General features: G+C 48.2%; 2 protein-coding genes across 2 annotated transcripts; both read right to left on the reverse strand.

Moving 5' to 3' along the window:
* Positions 1-1,391: 1,391 nt before the first annotated feature.
* Positions 1,392-4,673, reverse strand: LOC139379103 (progestin and adipoQ receptor family member 9). Its single transcript, XM_071121922.1, has one exon. It carries the CDS (start codon positions 3,185-3,187, stop codon positions 1,898-1,900), a length of 1,290 nt encoding a protein of 429 aa, XP_070978023.1. The 5' UTR covers positions 3,188-4,673; the 3' UTR covers positions 1,392-1,897.
* A 3,006-nt stretch (positions 4,674-7,679) lies between these two features.
* On the reverse strand, positions 7,680-17,274 carry LOC139379490 (zinc finger MYND domain-containing protein 15-like). Its single transcript, XM_071122307.1, has 12 exons — positions 17,180-17,274; positions 15,828-16,016; positions 13,897-14,057; positions 13,529-13,687; positions 12,990-13,085; positions 12,490-12,606; positions 12,283-12,371; positions 11,610-11,711; positions 10,805-10,934; positions 9,443-9,501; positions 9,132-9,292; positions 7,680-8,680 (listed from the first exon to the last, which is right to left on the reverse strand). Exons 1-12 carry the CDS (start codon positions 17,251-17,253, stop codon positions 8,491-8,493), a joined length of 1,527 nt encoding a protein of 508 aa, XP_070978408.1. The 5' UTR covers positions 17,254-17,274; the 3' UTR covers positions 7,680-8,490.
* Between the last annotated feature and the right edge of the window lie 306 nt (positions 17,275-17,580).

Raw genomic sequence — 17,580 nt, forward strand, 5'->3', positions numbered from 1 at the left:
ATCAAACAAATGGAAACCATGGAATCCTGTAATACAGCCCGGGATCGAACCAGGGTCTGTAGTGACGCCTCCAGCACTGAGCTGCAGTGCCTTGGACCGCTGCGCCACTCGGGAGCAAAGACAACTTGTGAGAAAGCGGTAGGAAATTATGGCATGCATGTGACATGGGAGTTTTGACAAGGTATCAAGAAAGTATGAAGAGAGATTAAGTATAACATGAAGGAAAAGGACATTGCGAGTGTGTGAGAGAGAGAGAGAGAGAGTGAGAGAGAGAGAGTGTGAGAGTGAGAGAGAGAGAGAGTGACAGAGAGAGAGAGTGTGAGAGAGTGAGAGAGAGAGAGAGTGACAGAGAGAGAGAGAGAGAGGGGGAGAGAGGGAGTGTGAGAGAGAGACAGAGATAGATAGAGAGATATGAAGAGGTATAATCAGTCAGAGACGGTAGGGGAAGTGGAGGAAGGTTGAAGGAGATTAATCAAGGAAGCGTTAAAAGACAGCATGGCAGCGAACGTTTCTTAAATCTCACTGTGACATTTAAAGGGCATTGGGTAACAACACCTTTCCAATGTCCTCTACCTTAAACCCCCCTTAAGGAATAGAATTATCGTCTTGTTCTAGAACAGAATGTGAGTCCTGGAACCCCAGGGGACTTGACTGAACCCCAGGGGACTTGACTGAACCCCAGGCGACATGACTGAACCCCAGGCGACATGACTGAACCCCAGGCGACATGACTGAACCCCAGGCGACATGACTGAACCTCAGGGGACTTGACTGAACCCCAGGCGACATGACTGAACCCCAGGCGACATGACTGAACCCCAGGGGACTTGACTGAACCCCAGGTGACATGACTGAACCCCAGGGGACTTGACTGAACCCCGGGGGACTTGACTGAAACCCAGGCGACATGACTGAACCCCAGGGGACTTGACTAAACCCCAGGTGACATGACTGAACCCCGGGGGACATGACTGAACCCCAGGCGACATGACTGAACCCCAGGCGACATGACTGAACCTCAGGGGACTTGACTGAACCCCAGGCGACATGACTGAACCCCAGGCGACATGACTGAACCCCAGGGGACTTGACTGAACCCCAGGTGACATGACTGAACCCCAGGGGACTTGACTGAACCCCGGGGGACTTGACTGAACCCCAGGCGACATGACTGAACCCCAGGGGACTTGACTAAACCCCAGGTGACATGACTGAACCCCGGGGAACATGACTGAACCCCAGGCGACATGACTGAACCCCGGGGGACATGACTGAACCCCAGGGGACTTGACTGAACCCCAGGGGACTTGACTGAACCCCGGGGGACTTGACTGAACCCCAGGCGACATGACTGAACCCCAGGGGACTTGACTGAACCCCAGGTGACATGACTGAACCCCGGGGGACATGACTGAACCCCAGGCGACATGACTGAACCCCAGGCGACATGACTGAACCCCGGGGGGACTTGACTGAACCCCCAAGGTGTTCCAACCCCACAAAACACTGTGCCTAATCCAGTGGACCAAATAGGACCCCCCATGGTGAACTTGAAAAACAAAAACCCTTGAATATTAGCTGACCGCCACGTACCCTTTCAAAGCTAAAGTTACCCACACAGTCCAGGGAGAAGGGAAATGGGGGAACCACTGGGTGAAGGTGAAGACAAAGTAGGATACAGAACTAGTGACTGTTACAGAGTGACTACAAATGAAAACCAATACATGAAAACACACGCTACTTTTTTATATTACGTGAGTGGTATCCTCTCTAACCTCCATAAACGATATGCGCTGCATTGTTCAAGTGATAAAATAAATTAAGTCAATTAATCTACGAGCTGACTGGCCTACGTCTGGAAATCACATCAGAGCTCTTCGTCAAATCAGATCCCACATCAGTGACACTTTAGATGTCTCTTAGAGAGGAACTCTTTCTCCAACTGGTGTCCCTGGGGTTTGTAGATGCTGTTGGCGCACCAGGAGAACCAGGCGATGATGGAGGCGATGGAGGCCTGGAGGACCAGCATCACCCCGTAGGTGGAGGCTAAGGTGGGGCCGGGAAGGTGTGGAGGGGTGGCCGGGGGCACCACCAGGACTGGGTGAAGGAGTATAGCCCTCACCTCCCCGTTGATCATATGAAGTTCATCGAGAATGGACAGGAAGGTGCAGACGTGGAACCACTGGTGACTATGCCCCCAGATATCAAACCTACCCGGTGACAGTCGCTCTGGGATCTTGCTAATGTTGAACAGGGCTGACACCACCAGCCAGAAGCAGTGTCGGCAGAAGAACTGGGCCATGGAGGCGGAGGAGGAGAAGGAGGAGGAGGTCGGCAGGTAGGGGGAGGAGTGGAGGAGGCGGTAGAAGATGGGCGTGGAGGCCACGAGGAAGGGCAGAAGGAATACCAGGGTACGTATGATGTAGCGGTAGGTCCTCCAGCGCTGGCGGGTGTTGCAGCAGGCCAAGACACAGATGATGGCGACCAGGCAGGAGCTGGGGATGTACAAGGTCTCGAAAAACACGCTGAACTCTGGCATGGCCGAGGACAATGATGACGATGACGAAGAAGGGTCCTGGTGGGTGTTGTTGTGTCTCCCAATCCCCAATTCCAGGATCCCCGCTCTGGGGTGAATATAGTAGTAATAGGCCAACGAAGACCCGACGGTGTAAACACTGATGGTTCCATAATCCACAAAAAAACACACCTCCCTTATGACCAGAGACATGGAGTTGAGGAGGTGAGCCATGCTGCTAGCCATCAGCAGGCACAACACCCCCATGAAGTAGTTCCACAGCGGGTAGAAGAAAGGGTCGGAGGTGGGCGGAGCGCCCTCCAAACCGAACGGCTCCAGGAAGTAGAAGGCAAAGACAAAGACTGGCAGGAAATGGGTCCAGAAGTTGCCGGTCTCATTGGTGGGCTGAAAGGCCGAGAGCAGGCATTGGGCGAGGCTGTAGTTGGGGAAGCGGTAACCGGACAGTATGAAGCTCTCAGTGATTCGGGCTGGGACATCCGCGTGCCGCAGCAGAGGTGGCAGCAATTGGCCGCAATTTAAGAACATGATTGGACGAGGAGAAGGACGGACTGTTTGATGATTGGTTGGCTCCAATAAATCTCTGTTGAGAGGATGAACACGCTCTACTTGCTCTGTCCTTAAAAACACTTGTTCTTTTGTCGTCATTGCCATAATAATGCCCTCAGATCCTCTTGGCTGGCTTTTGTTTGTTTGTTGATCTAGCTGTCAATCACAGCACGGTCCTCTTGATTATTGGCAGACAGCATCTGATGTCATAATCCCCGATGATTTCCTGTCAATTCCTTTCTCATTGTCAAAAATTCCCTTCTCATGTAAACCTTTGATCTCAACAACAGTGTCAAAACCAAATGCAAGTTTCATAAAGTGTCATCCTTATAGCACCATTAATGAAAATGGTTTTCATGAGCATGAAATTCCCTGAGTCAGTAGAATTATTATTCCCACGTGGAAAAAAAAAAAAATGTCAGGTGTTATACAGGAAATTACAGAGGTAGCCTATACAGGAAATTAACTTAAATCCAGTGCTTCAGAGGGACACTCGTGATAATTATGTCTCCTCTCAGTTGTTTCTTGACACCCGGGGTAAATCCAAAAGATTAGACACATCCAGCAATCAAGACCTTGATATAGGCTATCATTGCCTAATACACATTAACGCAGCCTTTATAATAACGCATAGTTTCCGTTATTCATCGGCAAACTGAGTGAAAGGTACAGGGAGAAGAAAATAATACGTCTCACTTCACGTCCTTCAAGGTTCAATGGAGTTGAACGTCAATTGTTGTCTTTCAAAGCCAAAAGACAGGTTCCGGTACTCGAAATGTCATCCCTCTGAAACTAGGTCAGGTGGGTCATGCTGGGTGGGGTAGGCGGGGCTATCAGAGGAACTTCACACGGTTGAGCGCACTATTTATTATTCACGGTCTTTAGTCCAGAATTCTCCTCCCGGTTTAATTTGATCAAAGTCGCCATTGGTGCCAAATAAATCCCCCGGAGAATGTAGAGAGAAACGGGATGTTGCCGTAACTCTAGCCCTTGAAACAAGGTCACTCACGTCCGTTCAAATATGCAGGTTTGTCTTACCTAATGGGAAAATAGTTCACACATGAATGGAGCCGTGTTCGTGTAAATTCGTGTTCATCTATTCTGCCATTTGTTTTTGTTTTCCAGTATGAAGATCTTCCGTTATTACCCAATTCGTTTCAAGTGGCTCCGAAGCCGACCGGACAGCTTTTCCATTCCGTGAGCCGGTACTGACAGCTTGTAAATTCTGTAGGTCATGTGACTATCTCAACGAATACTTTTTTGACTTCTCCCGTTCGTCCTTCGCAGTCCTTGATAAAGACGAACAGAGCGAGAGAAAACAGGGGATTGTTACAGAGTATAGCGTCAACATGCGTAGCGGTAGGCTGCTAAAAGGCTGCCTTCCTCTTCCGTTACTCAAGACGGTCCGGTTGTTGTGATGTTTGTTTCTCCGTGGTTGTAGACTCTGAACAGTCTGTGCCGCTATCTGTTTAGAATGCACCGTGCAACCTGCTCAGATAATGCATTGTGCTGGTGCCGGTTGGAGGTGAATAGCCTCTCTCTCTCTCTCTCTCCCTCTCTCTGCGCCACACAGTTGTTCAGTGACACGCACTAGGCTACATCAGCAGGCAGCCGACAACACAAAAAAAAGCGTTTGCATGTTTTTAACTATAAATAAAAGCTCTGACGTCATTCAAATGAAATAGACTCCTTTCCAGTATACGACATTATGACGTCACTCACCGTTGCGCGCGACTCTTGGCTGCAGTCAGAAAGCCATCGCCATCTGTGCCCGTCATTACTTCTTAACAAAATAACTTATTGGGGGTTCTCATACCTTACAATGATGTTTTGATTCTTGCTTGAACAGTCGCTAAGATTATATTTGGTTGTTTTGGATGCAGCAATTGTTAACTAGAATGCTAACGCTCATTGACAGGTTGTAGCAAAAGAGGAATTTTACTTGTTGAAGTGGTTTTAAGTATAATGCAGTTGATTTGTGATGATGACACAAACATTATATCAAGCAGAATATTAATACGATCCTTAAAATCCAATTATAATTCACTCATAAGAAACATGTAAATATAGGCGTTTTTTGCTGGCGTTCTATAAGAACTCACGTGGCCTAACCCAAAGGATTCATGAAGTAAAGCCCAACTGAAACATTGTAATCATAGCTGAGTGATAGACTCTCTGATTGTAACAAGCAAACAGTTGAAATAATTATGTTACTTTGTAGCCCCACACTGTAAACAGCGAAAAACCAGAATGCATTGCAACAATATAATCCAGAAAACACCATTGGAGAAAAATCGAATGAAAAGTTCTCACTAACCTCATCAAAGTAATTCAATTAGACATTACATGGTTTCAACTTATAAGTCATTCTCTAGTGGGACAAGACAAGTGAGTGACCTCTTGGGGATAATGCAACTCCATAGCCCCCTACCCATCTCCACTAGCTGAGGACTCCACTGTGACATCATCATCTCCACTAGCTGAGGACTCCACTGTGACATCATCAACTCCATAGCCCCCTACCCATCTCCACTAGCTGAGGACTCCACTGTGACATCATCAACTCCATAGCCCCCTACCCATCTCCACTAGCTGAGGACTCCACTGTGACATCATCATCTCCACTTGCTGAGGACTCCACTGTGACATCATCATCTCCATAGCCCCCTACCCATCTCCACTAGCTGAGGACTCCACTGTGACATCATCACCTCCACTAGTTGAGGACTCCACTGTGACATCATCATCTCCACTAGCTGAGGACTCCACTGTGACATCATCAACTCCATAGCCCCCTACCCACCTCCACTAGCTGAGGACTCCACTGTGACATCATCAACTCCATAGCCCCCTACCCATCTCCACTAGCTGAGGACTCCACTGTGACATCATCATCTCCACTAGCTGAGGACTCCACTGTGACATCATCAACTCCATAGCCCCCTACCCATCTCCACTAGCTGAGGACTCCACTGTGACATCATCATCTCCACTAGCTGAGGACTCCACTGTGACATCATCAACTCCATAGCCCCCTACCCACCTCCACTAGTTGAGGACTCCACTGTGACATCATCAACTCCATAGCCCCCTACCCATCTCCACTAGCTGAGGACTCCACTGTGACATCATCATCTCCACTAGCTGAGGACTCCACTGTGACATCATCAACTCCATAGCCCCCTACCCATCTCCACTAGCTGAGGACTCCACTGTGACATCATCAACTCCATAGCCCCCTACCCATCTCCACTAGCTGAGGACTCCCCTGTGACATCATCATCTCCACTAGCTGAGGACTCCACTGTGACATCATCAACTCCACAGCCCCCTACCCACCCATATGTCCCCGTATGTCGGACAGTGTGATATAAATAAATAAAATAATGGTCAATCTTCCTGATTATTTCAAAGTGGCAGCCAGCTATGTGGATCATTTAGTTTCTTTGTTTTCAGAGCAGTTCAGAACGTGCTGTGACATTTCACGTTATCACATATAGCATACACAACAGCCTCTGTCTGAGGTTAACTCGGATAGAACTGTGATGGACTAAACAAACTGAACTAGAATCATTTGGTGGCACACAGAGGCCATTGATTTACAAGCACGTTATTTAGAATTCATTAAATTCATTAACTGATCAGGAATCAGTTGTCTCCAAAATCCTGTTGGGTGACGATGGGATGGGCCAAGTGGTTATGGATAGGGAGGGAACATATGGGTGGATAGGGAGGGAGCATATGGGTGGATAGGGAGGGAGCATATGGGTGGATAGGGAGGGAGCATATGGGTGGATAGGGAGGGAGCATATGGGTGGATATGGATGGATAGGGAGGGAGCATATGGGTGGATAGGGAGGTAGCATATGGGTGGATAGGGAGGGAGAATATGGGTGGATAGGGAGGGAGCATATGGGTGGATAGGGAGGGATCATATGGGTGGATAGGGAGGGAGCATATGGGTGGATAGGGAGGGAGCATATGGGTGGATATGGATGGATAGGGAGGGAGCATATGGGTGGATAGGGAGGTAGCATATGGGTGGATAGGGAGGGAGAATATGGGTGGATATAGAGGGAGCATATGGGTGGATAGGGAGGGAGCATATGGGTGGATAGGGAGCGAGCATATGGGTGGATAGGGAGGGAGCATATGGGTGGATAGGGAGGGAGCATATGGGTGGATAGGGAGGGAGCATATGGGTGGATAGGGAGGGAGCATATGGGTGGATAGGGAGGGAGCATATGGGTGGATATGGATGGATAGGGAGGGAGCATATGGCTGGATAGGGAGGTAGCATATGGGTGGATAGGGAGGGAGAATATGGGTGGATATGGAGGGAGCATATGGGTGGATAGGGAGGGAGCATATGGGTGGATAGGGAGCGAGCATATGGGTGGATAGGGAGGGAGCATATGGGTGGATAGGGAGGGAGCATATGGGTGGATAGGGAGGGAGCATATGGGTGGATAGGGAGCGAGCATATGGGTGGATAGGGAGCGAGCATATGGGTGGATAGGGAGGGAGCATATGGGTGGATAGGGAGGGAGCATATGGGTGGATATGGAGGGATCATATCGGTTAGGTCATTTTAGTGTTTTGTTACTGTATCATTTACGTTCTGTATTTGTTTTTAAGAGTATTGTACGCTTAGGAACTTTCTCTCTCAATATCTTCTGGTATACTTCTCTCTCTCTCTCAATATCTTCTGGTATACTTCTCTGTCTCTCTCAATATCTTCTGGTATACTTCTCTCTCTATCTACGGGTCTTGGTTGTTACGTGTAATCTCTTCTCTCTCTCTCTCCCCCCCCCCCCCCCACGAGTCTTGGTTGTTACATGTAATAAATCTCTTCTCTCTCTCTCTCTCTCTCCCTCCCCTCTAATATCTCTGTCTGTACAAGATAAAGAATGTCACAGCCACACAAACTCTAGCCTACATAATAAGTAATCTTACCAGTCACGTGGTTAACAGTAGACTACAATATCTTATAGAAGGAAAGGGACCCTTAGGGGGTTGATATGTGGAGCATTAAAACATCATTAAAACATCAAATACAAACTATTGAGAATGTAAAACCCACAAACAAACTGGCACGGCAATCACTGAAGAGTCTATGACTGGTCTTTTTTAATGAAAAGGCTAGTTCAGCTAAAGTGTTAGTCTGCCCTGAGTCTGTTCATTGAGAGTAACCTTGTGTACGCACGTGCCTGTGTGTGTGTGTGTGTGTGCCAGTGCGTGTGTGCCAGTGTGTGTGTGTGTGCTAGTGTGTGTGTGTGCCAGTGTGTGTGTGCCAGTGTGTGTGTGCCAGTGTGTGTGTGTGCCAGTGTGTGTGTGTGCCAGTGTGTGTGTGTGCCAGTGTGTGTACGTTTGTGTTTGAGTGCGTACGTGTGTGCATGTTGTTATCATCATTTGCGTTTGCGGGGCATATTGCGGGCGGCCTGCTTCCTGTCCCTGCGACTCATCTTCACAGGGTAGTCAGGTTCCTGATTGGCCGGCTCTACCTGCAGAGGCGGGGCTTTGGGGTTGGCCACAGAAGGTCGTTTCTCACTATGCACGGGCTTGTACCTCAGATGGAAGATGAAGGCATTGGAATACCTGGGAGGGCGAGGGGGACAGGTCATATAGCAGGCACTTTCTTAGGTTTAGGGTTAACACAAAACAGAGAGCGAGAGAGAGAGAGAGAGAGAGAGAGACAGAGAGAGAGAGAGAGAGAGTGAGAGAGAGAGAGAGAGAGAGACAGAGGGAGAAAGACAGAGAAGAGCGAGAGAGAGGGAGAGAGAGAGACAGAGAGAAGAGATAGACAGAGAGAAGAGAGAGACAGAGAGAGGGAGAAACAGAGACAGAGAGAGACAGAGAGAAGAGAGACAGAGAGAAGAGAGAGACAGAGAGAAGAGATAGACAGAGAGAAGAGAGAGACAGAGAGAAGAGATAGACAGAGAGAAGAGAGAGACAGAGAGAGAGGGAGAAACAGAGACAGAGAGACACAGAGAAGTATACCAGAAGATATTGCCCCCCAACAGCTCTAAGGAACGAGTCCCTCCCTCACCAGGGCAGCATGTTATCTCCTCCAGTGATGCGCAGGGGGCAGTGGAAGGGGTTGATGTGTGGAGGGGAGAGGGTGCCCCCGGTGGCCTGGCTCATCACCTGCTGGCTGCACACACAGCTCAACTCCCCGACCTCACAGAAGTAGGCTGGAACCCTCAGGGACTACAGAGACAGGAAGAACTGTCAGTCACATGGTCAGTCCCACTGGTAGAATGTTGAATGTGGAAGTGGTTGGCGTCAGGAGATATGGAGAGGTTTGAATAACAGCTTGGTAGGGAAGGGGGGGGGGTGTGGTGTGTGTGTGTGTGTTACCTGGAGCCTAGGGAGTGTGCTGAGCCACGACTCCTGAAGCAGGATTGCCGGTCTGAAGCCTGTTGGATGGGCAATGGACACACACACACATTCCAGTTTTCTGTCCTCATGTCCCCTAACACACTTGTCTGCACTACAGTGCGACCCTGTTTTACAGTACTACCCTGTTTTACAGTACAGTACTACCCTGTTTTACAGTACAGTGCTACCCTGTTTTACAGTACAGTGCTACCCCGTTTTACAGTACAGTGCTACCCCGTTTTACAGTAGTTCTACCCTGTTTTACATTACAGTGCTACCCTGTTTTACAGTACAGTACTACCCTGTTTTACAGTAGTTATACCCTGTTTTACAGTACAGTACTGCCCTGTTTTACAGTAGTTCTACCCTGTTTTACAGTACAGTGCTACCCAGTTTTACAGTACAGTGCCACCCTGTTTTACAGTACAGTACTACCCTGTTTTACAGTACAGTACTACCCTGTTTTACAGTAGTTCTACCCTGTTTTACAGTACAGTGCTACCCCATTTTACAGTACAGTTCTACCCCGTTTTCCAGTAGTTCTACCCTGTTTTACAGTACAGTGCTACCCAGTTTTACAGTACAGTGCTACCCTGTTTTACAGTACAGTACTACCCTGTTTTACAGTACAGTGCTACCCAGTTTTACAGTACAGTGCTACCCTGTTTTACAGTACAGTACTACCCTGTTTTACAGTACAGTACTACCCTGTTTTACAGTAGTTCTACCCTGTTTTACAGTACAGTACTGCCCTGTTTTACAGTAGTTCTACCCTGTTTTACAGTACAGTGCTACCCAGTTTTACAGTACAGTGCTACCCTGTTTTACAGTACAGTACTACCCTGTTTTACAGTACAGTACTACCCTGTTTTACAGTAGTTCTACCCTGTTTTACAGTACAGTGCTACCCCGTTTTACAGTACAGGGCTACCCCATTTTACAGTACAGTACTACCCTGTTTTACAGTAATTCTACCCTGTTTTACAGTACAGTGCTACCCCGTTTTACAGGACAGAGTAAGGAACACTTCCTCCTCTCAGGAGGATCATAAGTTACTTGATAAGAATCAAAGGGCTGTAGTTCAGGAAGAGAAACCAGATCTCCCTTCACTTCCGTCTATTCAGCGATTCAACAATACCGTCAATAACACTGTCAGGAAGCCAACTGGAGACAGACACGTACACAGGAATGTACACACAATGAAGTAGACACACACACACACACAGCTCACATACAAACAGGACACCCACTCAAGGTCCTGTTTGCATACACATGCACGCACACGCACGCACACGAACACACACAAACACACACACCTCTCCCAACATACAGTATACTCACCAATCACCAGGTCAGGTTTGGGCCCTTGCAGCATGTGATAGGCCCTGCGGTAACCTTTTACCCGGATGCTCCTCCTGTCCAACTTCTCATCCGGGGTGAAGCTGGGGTTAACCAGGTGGACACGGCCGTTCTGGATGAGCAACCCCATGGTGACAGGAGAGAACCGTGTCAGGATCAGGGAACCCTCAAACCACGGCTCTACATCGACTTATAGGAACCACGGCTCTACATCGACTTATAGGAACCACGGCTCTACATCGACTTATAGGAACCACGGCTCTACATCGACTTATAGGAACCACGGCTCTACATCGACTTATAGGAACCACGGCTCTACATCGACTTATAGGAACCACGGCTCTACATCGACTTATAGGAACCACGGCTCTACATCGACTTATAGGAACCACGGCTCTACATCGACTTATAGGAACCACGGCTCTACATCGACTTATAGGAACCACGGCTCTACATCGACTTATAGGAACCACGGCTCTACATCGACTTATAGGAACCACGGCTCTACATCGACTTATAGGAACCACGGCTCTACATCGACTTATAGGAACCACGGCTCTACATCGACTTATAGGAACCACGGCTCTACATCGACTTATAGGAACCACGGCTCTACATCGACTTATAGGAACCACGGCGTCTACGTGAACTAGGTGTGAAATGTATTTACAGAACAACCTGTAGGGGTGCTGTTCAGGGGGGGGGTTGTTCAGGGGGGGGGGGGTGTTGTTCAGGGGGAGGGGGTGTTGTTCAGGGGGGTGGTGTTGTTCAGGGGGAGGGGGGTCACCTTCTTCTGCAGAAAGAGCTGCTCCTCGTCACTCTCAGGGGGAAGTCCCTCCCCTATGAACACCAGTTCAAAGGTCATGTGCGGCAGGAGAACAGACAATTCCTATTGGTGGAGGGGAGGCAGTAAAACAAAGGCAGGCAGATAAACAGACAGAGAGACAGACAGACAGGCAGGCAGACAGACAGACAGACAGACAGGCAGGCAGACAGACAGACAGACAGACAGACAGACAGACAGACAGACAGACAGACAGACAGGCAGGCAGGCAGGCAGACAGGCAGACAGACAGGCAGGCAGGCAGACAGACAGACAGACAGACAGACAGACAGACAGACAGACAGACAGACAGAACAGACAGACAGATAGACAGGCAGACAGACAGACAGGCAGACAGACAGGCGGTTGATAGACGTTACTCTGGGTGGGAAGTGAAACAGGAGGGGTCAGTTCTAATCTCTGTGTTTACGCCCTGCTGAGAGCTGAGAGGACCAGACAAAGAGGCCTCACAGGAAGAAGCAGGAGATGAAAGTGATAACACACACACACACGCATACACACACACACACACACACACACACACACACACATACACACACACACACTGGAAGAGTAAGTGATTGCAGAAGAAGTGGTGATATGAGCAGGGTGGAAATCCCAGACGTTGCAGTCCTACCCAGAACACCTTGAGACAGTGGAACTCCCTGTAGGAGTCGATGATGTGGATCTTTAGAGACTGCTTCTTCTGGATGTTGAGCTCTGGAACTGAGGAGAGACAAATACTGCACACTCAGTCGTCTTGTCCAGTTAACCTTTCTCTTTGAGACATAACATGATTACACACACACTCTCACACACACACACACAGCTCACACACACTCACAGTCTTGGGGCACCAGCGACGTGATTATGTAGTAGATGGATAGAGGGGAGCTGAGAAGAACAGCTGCAGGAGAGGACAGACTGATACCCCTCCACTCACAGTACTGACTCCACAACACTGAGGAGAGAGAGAGAGAGACAGAGAGTGAGAGAGAGAGAGAGAGAGAGGGGGAGAAGAAAGAAAGAGAGAGAAAGAGAGAAAGGGGGGAGAAGAAAGAAAGAGAGAGAGAGAGAGAGAGAGAGAGAGAGAGAGAGAGAGAGGAGGGAGAAAAGAGAGAGGGAGGAGAGATAAGAAAGAGAGGGGGGGAGAGAAGAAAGAAAGAGAAGGAGGGGAGAGAAGAAAGAGAGAGAGAGAGGGGGGAAGAAGAAAGAGAGAGAGGGAGAGGGGAGATAATGAGAGATTTAATGAACATCAGTATTATAACATTGTTTGAAGGTGAAAGTGAGTGATACAACATTAATGGGATTATTGTCCCATTCTGGCTGTAGTTTCTGTTTTACCCAGCGGTTTGGTGACGCTGGGGACTGCATGAGGAGCTGGGCTACAGAGCAGGATGTCTCCCTCCCTTTTCAGGGGTCCAAAGGGCTCACTGTGACCTTAACACATCACATACAGCAGGACAACTTAGTTCATCACTACACAGCAACACTAGTACGTTACTCCACTATAGTAACCCATAGGTACCTTGTCTATGAAGTACAGTGTTGTTACTTTGGTAATAAAAACACCCACCAAATCATCATTATCCAATCAAAACGCTCACCAAATCATCATTATCCAATCAAAACGCTCACCAAATCATCATTATCCAATCAAAACGCTCACCAAATCATCATTATCCAATCAAAATGCTCACCAAAACATCATTATCCAATCAAAATGCTCAACAAATCATCATTATCCAATCAAAATGCTCACCAAAACATCATTCTCCAATCAAAATGCTCACCAAAACATCATTATCCAATCAAAATGCTCACCAAAACATCATTATCCAAAACAAAGTGATCTGAGTTGTTGGCTACTGGGCCGTACCAACCTGTGAACCAGTGGGGGTATTGATCTCTGGACTGTTCCACTGTGGGATGGAGCTCATATCTGGGGGAGCGTACCAGGAGGCTCCAGTGTACCCAGTAGCCACTGTCCAGTTTATTCTTATTCAGGAAGTGTTCCAGGTCGAAATCAACAGCTGTCACCTCTGATTGGGTAGAAGAGTGGACGAGAAACCAAGAGAGGAAGAGAAAAGGTGGAGAGGGGGGGGGGGGGGGTTTACAGAATGAAAAGAAAACTGTAGCGTAAGAGAGGGAGGACACTGAGATAAATAAACATTCAGTAGCACTCTTATGGTTCCTCCTTCCTTGCTGGCCTTAAACACATTCCCTGTCATTTTGTTACTGCACCCCCTACCTGCGGCATAGCTGAATGGCAGCTCGGCAAGTTGTGAGTCGTGGCTCATGTAGCAGGCCAGTTTTTCACACCAGTGCTGGTGACTGGCATCCTCTGGACAGCGGATCTGGTCTGCCTGGGAACACTGGTCAGAGCAGTACAGGACAGCCTTGCACTGTGGACTATGGGACGAGAGAGACACAACAACATACCGGAGAGGGAAAAGAGAGAGGGGAGGGGGGAGTGTAGGAATAGAAAAAGGAAAGAGAGTTGGGGAAATGGAGACAAAGAAAGACCAGGAGATGGACGGATGACAGAAAGCAACCAGACAAAGAAAGACCAGGAGATTGTGGACGGATGACAGAAGAGCAACCAGACAAAGAAAGACCAGGAGATTGTGGACGGATGACAGAAGAGCAACCAGACAAAGAAAGACCAGGAGATGGACGGATGACAGAAAGCAACCAGACAAAGAAAGACCAGGAGATGGACGGATGACAGAAAGCAACCAGACAAAGAAAGACCAGGAGATTGTGGACGGATGACAGAAAAGCAACCAGACAAAGAAAGACCAGGAGATGGACGGATGATAGAAGAGCAACCAGACAAAAAAAGACCAGGAGATTGTGGACGGATGACAGAAGAGCAACCAGACAAAGAAAGACCAGGAGATTGTGGGCGGATGACAGAAGAGCAACCAGACAAAGAAAGGCCAGGAGATGGACGGATGACAGAAGAGCAACCAGACAAAGAAAGACCAGGAGATGGACGGATGACAGAAGAGCAACCAGATAAAGAAAGACCAGGAGATGGACGGATGACAGAAGAGCAACCAGACAAACAAAGGGGAAGGAGGCCGTTCAAACCATGCAGGGAGAAAGACAGAGGAATTGAGAGTGTCGTGTTTGACAATGTGAGAGAGACACTTGTTAGTAAACACTTCCTCAAAAATAGTCTTACATTCTCAGACAGACAATAGCTACTTCCTGTATATCAACAAGCAACATTAAAAAAAAACTGACTCTGCAAAGTAACGAATGACCACAAATGCCAATCTCTTTTCCTGCTTAAGCCAAATCCTTCGTCATGACAACCACAAAGTAGCTGGCGAAAGCAACAAAACAGCAGTCTGCCAACAAAGCTCTTCTATCCGCACAGAACCAAGGGGGAAGGGAAAAAGTGGGATTTACGGTGATAAAGAAACCTGATAACCCAGCTAATAGGTTCCTGCTGACTTGCAAAAGACCTGAGCCATCTGTTTCAACAGGCCTCAGTAATGCTGAGCTGAGCACTAATCTAATGTAAAAAGCCTCTTAAGCACGGCACCTCTCTGAGAGTCTCAGCTGGTGGTAACCTAGCCCAATGCTGCGTGGGAACATAACCCACTACTAGATACGTGCTGTAAAAGACTATACCTGTGTAATCCTTTGGGACCGTAACATCATTATTGGAGACTTTTAGTTTTACAAATGGCAAATCTGTTGAGAACACTACTCTGTTTAGCTTGCCTCCTGCAGGTCGTGTTGCCATGTGCGTTGACTACAAATCACCTCTCTCTTATTCTCTCAGTACTCTCAGGTCTGTCAGGTCACCCAAACACTCTCTCTCTCTGTCTTTGTCTCTGTCTCTGTCTCTCTCTCTCACTGTCTCTCTCTATCTCTGTCTCTCTCTCTCACTGTCTCTCTCTATCTCTGTCTCTGTCTCTCTCTCTGTCTCTGTGTCTCTCTCTCCTCTCTGTCTTTGTGTCTCTCTCTCCTCTCTGTCTTTGTCGCTCTGTCTCTCCTCTCTGTCTCTCTCTCTCTGGCTCTCTGGCTCTCTCTCCTCTCTGTCTCTCTCTCTGTCTCTCTGTCTATCTCTCTCTCTCTGTCTCTCTCTTCCTCTGTCTGTCTGTCTCTCTCTCTCTCTCTGTCTGTATGTCTCTCTCTGTCTCTCTCTCCCTCTCCTCGCCTTACCATGGTTTCAGCTGACTGGGGAAGGAGTGTTTCTTACACACGTGACAGTAGCAGGTCGGAGGCCAGCGCATGCTGAAGGACTCTCCTCCGTCCACCTGCTCCACCTCTGTGAGGCCCCAGTCACCCAGGGCCTGGGGCCACAGAACCACCTTCAGAATGGTGAGGGCCTTCTCACACCTACTCAGCAACCTGGAGGATGAGAGGAGAGAGAGAGAGAGGGGATGAGAGGAGAGAGAGAGAGAGGGGATGAGAGGAGAGAGAGAGAGAGGGAGGATGAGAGAGAGAGAGGGAGAGAGGGGATGAGAGAGGGAGAGAGACAGAGAGAGAGAGGGGATAAGAGAGGGAGAGAGACAGAAGACACGTAGAAAGAGCTATATACTGGGTTAGAAAACAGATATGATATCTTACCAAAAAGAGGCCCTTCGTTCCTTATACTTAGGGGAAAAAAGCTGCTAAGTAGAACCATACAGGGTTCTTCGGTTTGTCCCCATAGGGAAACCCATTTAGGTGCTGGGTAGAACCCTTCATTTTTGGGTTAACCAAGAACCATTTTATCATTTGGATGCCTCCCGAGTGGCACAGTGGTCTAAGGCGTTGCATCTCAGTGCATGAGGCGTCACTACAGTCCCTGGTTTGATTCCAGGCTGTATCACATCCGGCTGTGATTGGGAGTCCCATAGGGTGGTCTTTTCCTGGCTTAAGCAGGATAAATTGGATAAGGACAATTGGCCAATTTAAGGCCTTTATTTGAGGACTTAGTTATACCCGAACACAGTGGTGTTAGGAAACTCCTGGTTTACAGGCCACATCAGGCCTGCAAGTCATACTATGCTGGCTTGCAAAGTGCTGTGTAATTCCTATTGGAATCTAGCCAGAGTTAGAATATACAACAAGTCTAATTGTTACTCATCTGCAACCTGCATTCAGAATGACTGCCAGGATAGGGAAGATTGAAAACTGAGACTACCTCAATCATCTAAACTTGAACAACCGTCTCAGTATAACGGGTCCAGTCAACAAAATGACTAACAGATTGGATTAGTTTAGAAAGCTGTATGTTATTTATATTCCTGTAGTATAAAATGAATCAACCAATCAATGGACATGCAAAAACACAGATGTTACAGTAAAACAAACAATTCTGAAAATCTCCCTGTAAAAGAGCATGCTGGGAAATACTATATATGGTTCTATGTGGTACCCTTCTTGACTTCCAGAGAACTCTTGGGATGTTAAAGGTTCTAGGTAGAACCCTTTGCCTTACAAAATAATCCTAGTCTTCCAAAAATTCTTGGTAGAACCCTATCCCTCCGTAAAGAACCCTTTTAGAACCCTTTTGTCTGAGTTTGTACCTGTGAAGCTTCTTGTCATTGACGTGGAGCATGTGTGGTCTCCGAGGCAACCCGCCAGTCATGGGGGCCTCCATGCAGCGTCTCAGCAGTCCTACCATCTTCTGGATTGTCTCCAGGGCCCCCTTCCCATCTCCACCCGCCGCCTCGCCCCCACCCAGCGCCCTCGCCCAGCCACCGGCCAGCACGTCAAAGCCCAGGGGCAGGCCAGAGGCATCAGTCACCATCAGAACACTCTCTCCTTCACTACTTACTACAGAGGGAGAGAGAGAGAAGAGGGGAGGAAGGGTGGGAGAGACAGAGAGACAAATAAAAAGTTGGTTCCATAGGGGCTATTCTATGGTAATGGTTTACGCTGAGACTGATTTTTCATATATATTTTTTGGCATAGACCTAAAGAGTCT

The sequence above is a fragment of the Oncorhynchus clarkii genome, chromosome 21 (genome assembly GCF_045791955.1).
Source record: "Oncorhynchus clarkii lewisi isolate Uvic-CL-2024 chromosome 21, UVic_Ocla_1.0, whole genome shotgun sequence".
NCBI lineage: Eukaryota > Metazoa > Chordata > Actinopteri > Salmoniformes > Salmonidae > Oncorhynchus > Oncorhynchus clarkii.

What these genes read in the sequence shown, in the direction of transcription:
- LOC139379490 (XM_071122307.1), bottom strand. Translation starts at nt 17,253, where the DNA reads ATGGAGGCCCCCATGACTGGCGGGTTGCCTCGGAGACCACACATGCTC. An exon ending in AATGACAAGAAGCTTCACAG is followed by an intron (nt 16,017 to 17,179) that starts GTACAAACTCAG and finishes CTCATCCTCCAG; the next exon opens with GTTGCTGAGTAGGTGTGAGA. An exon ending in ACTGTCTCAAGGTGTTCTGG is followed by an intron (nt 11,712 to 12,282) that starts GTAGGACTGCAA and finishes CTCCACCAATAG; the next exon opens with GAATTGTCTGTTCTCCTGCC.
- LOC139379103 (XM_071121922.1), bottom strand. Translation starts at nt 3,187, where the DNA reads ATGGCAATGACGACAAAAGAACAAGTGTTTTTAAGGACAGAGCAAGTA.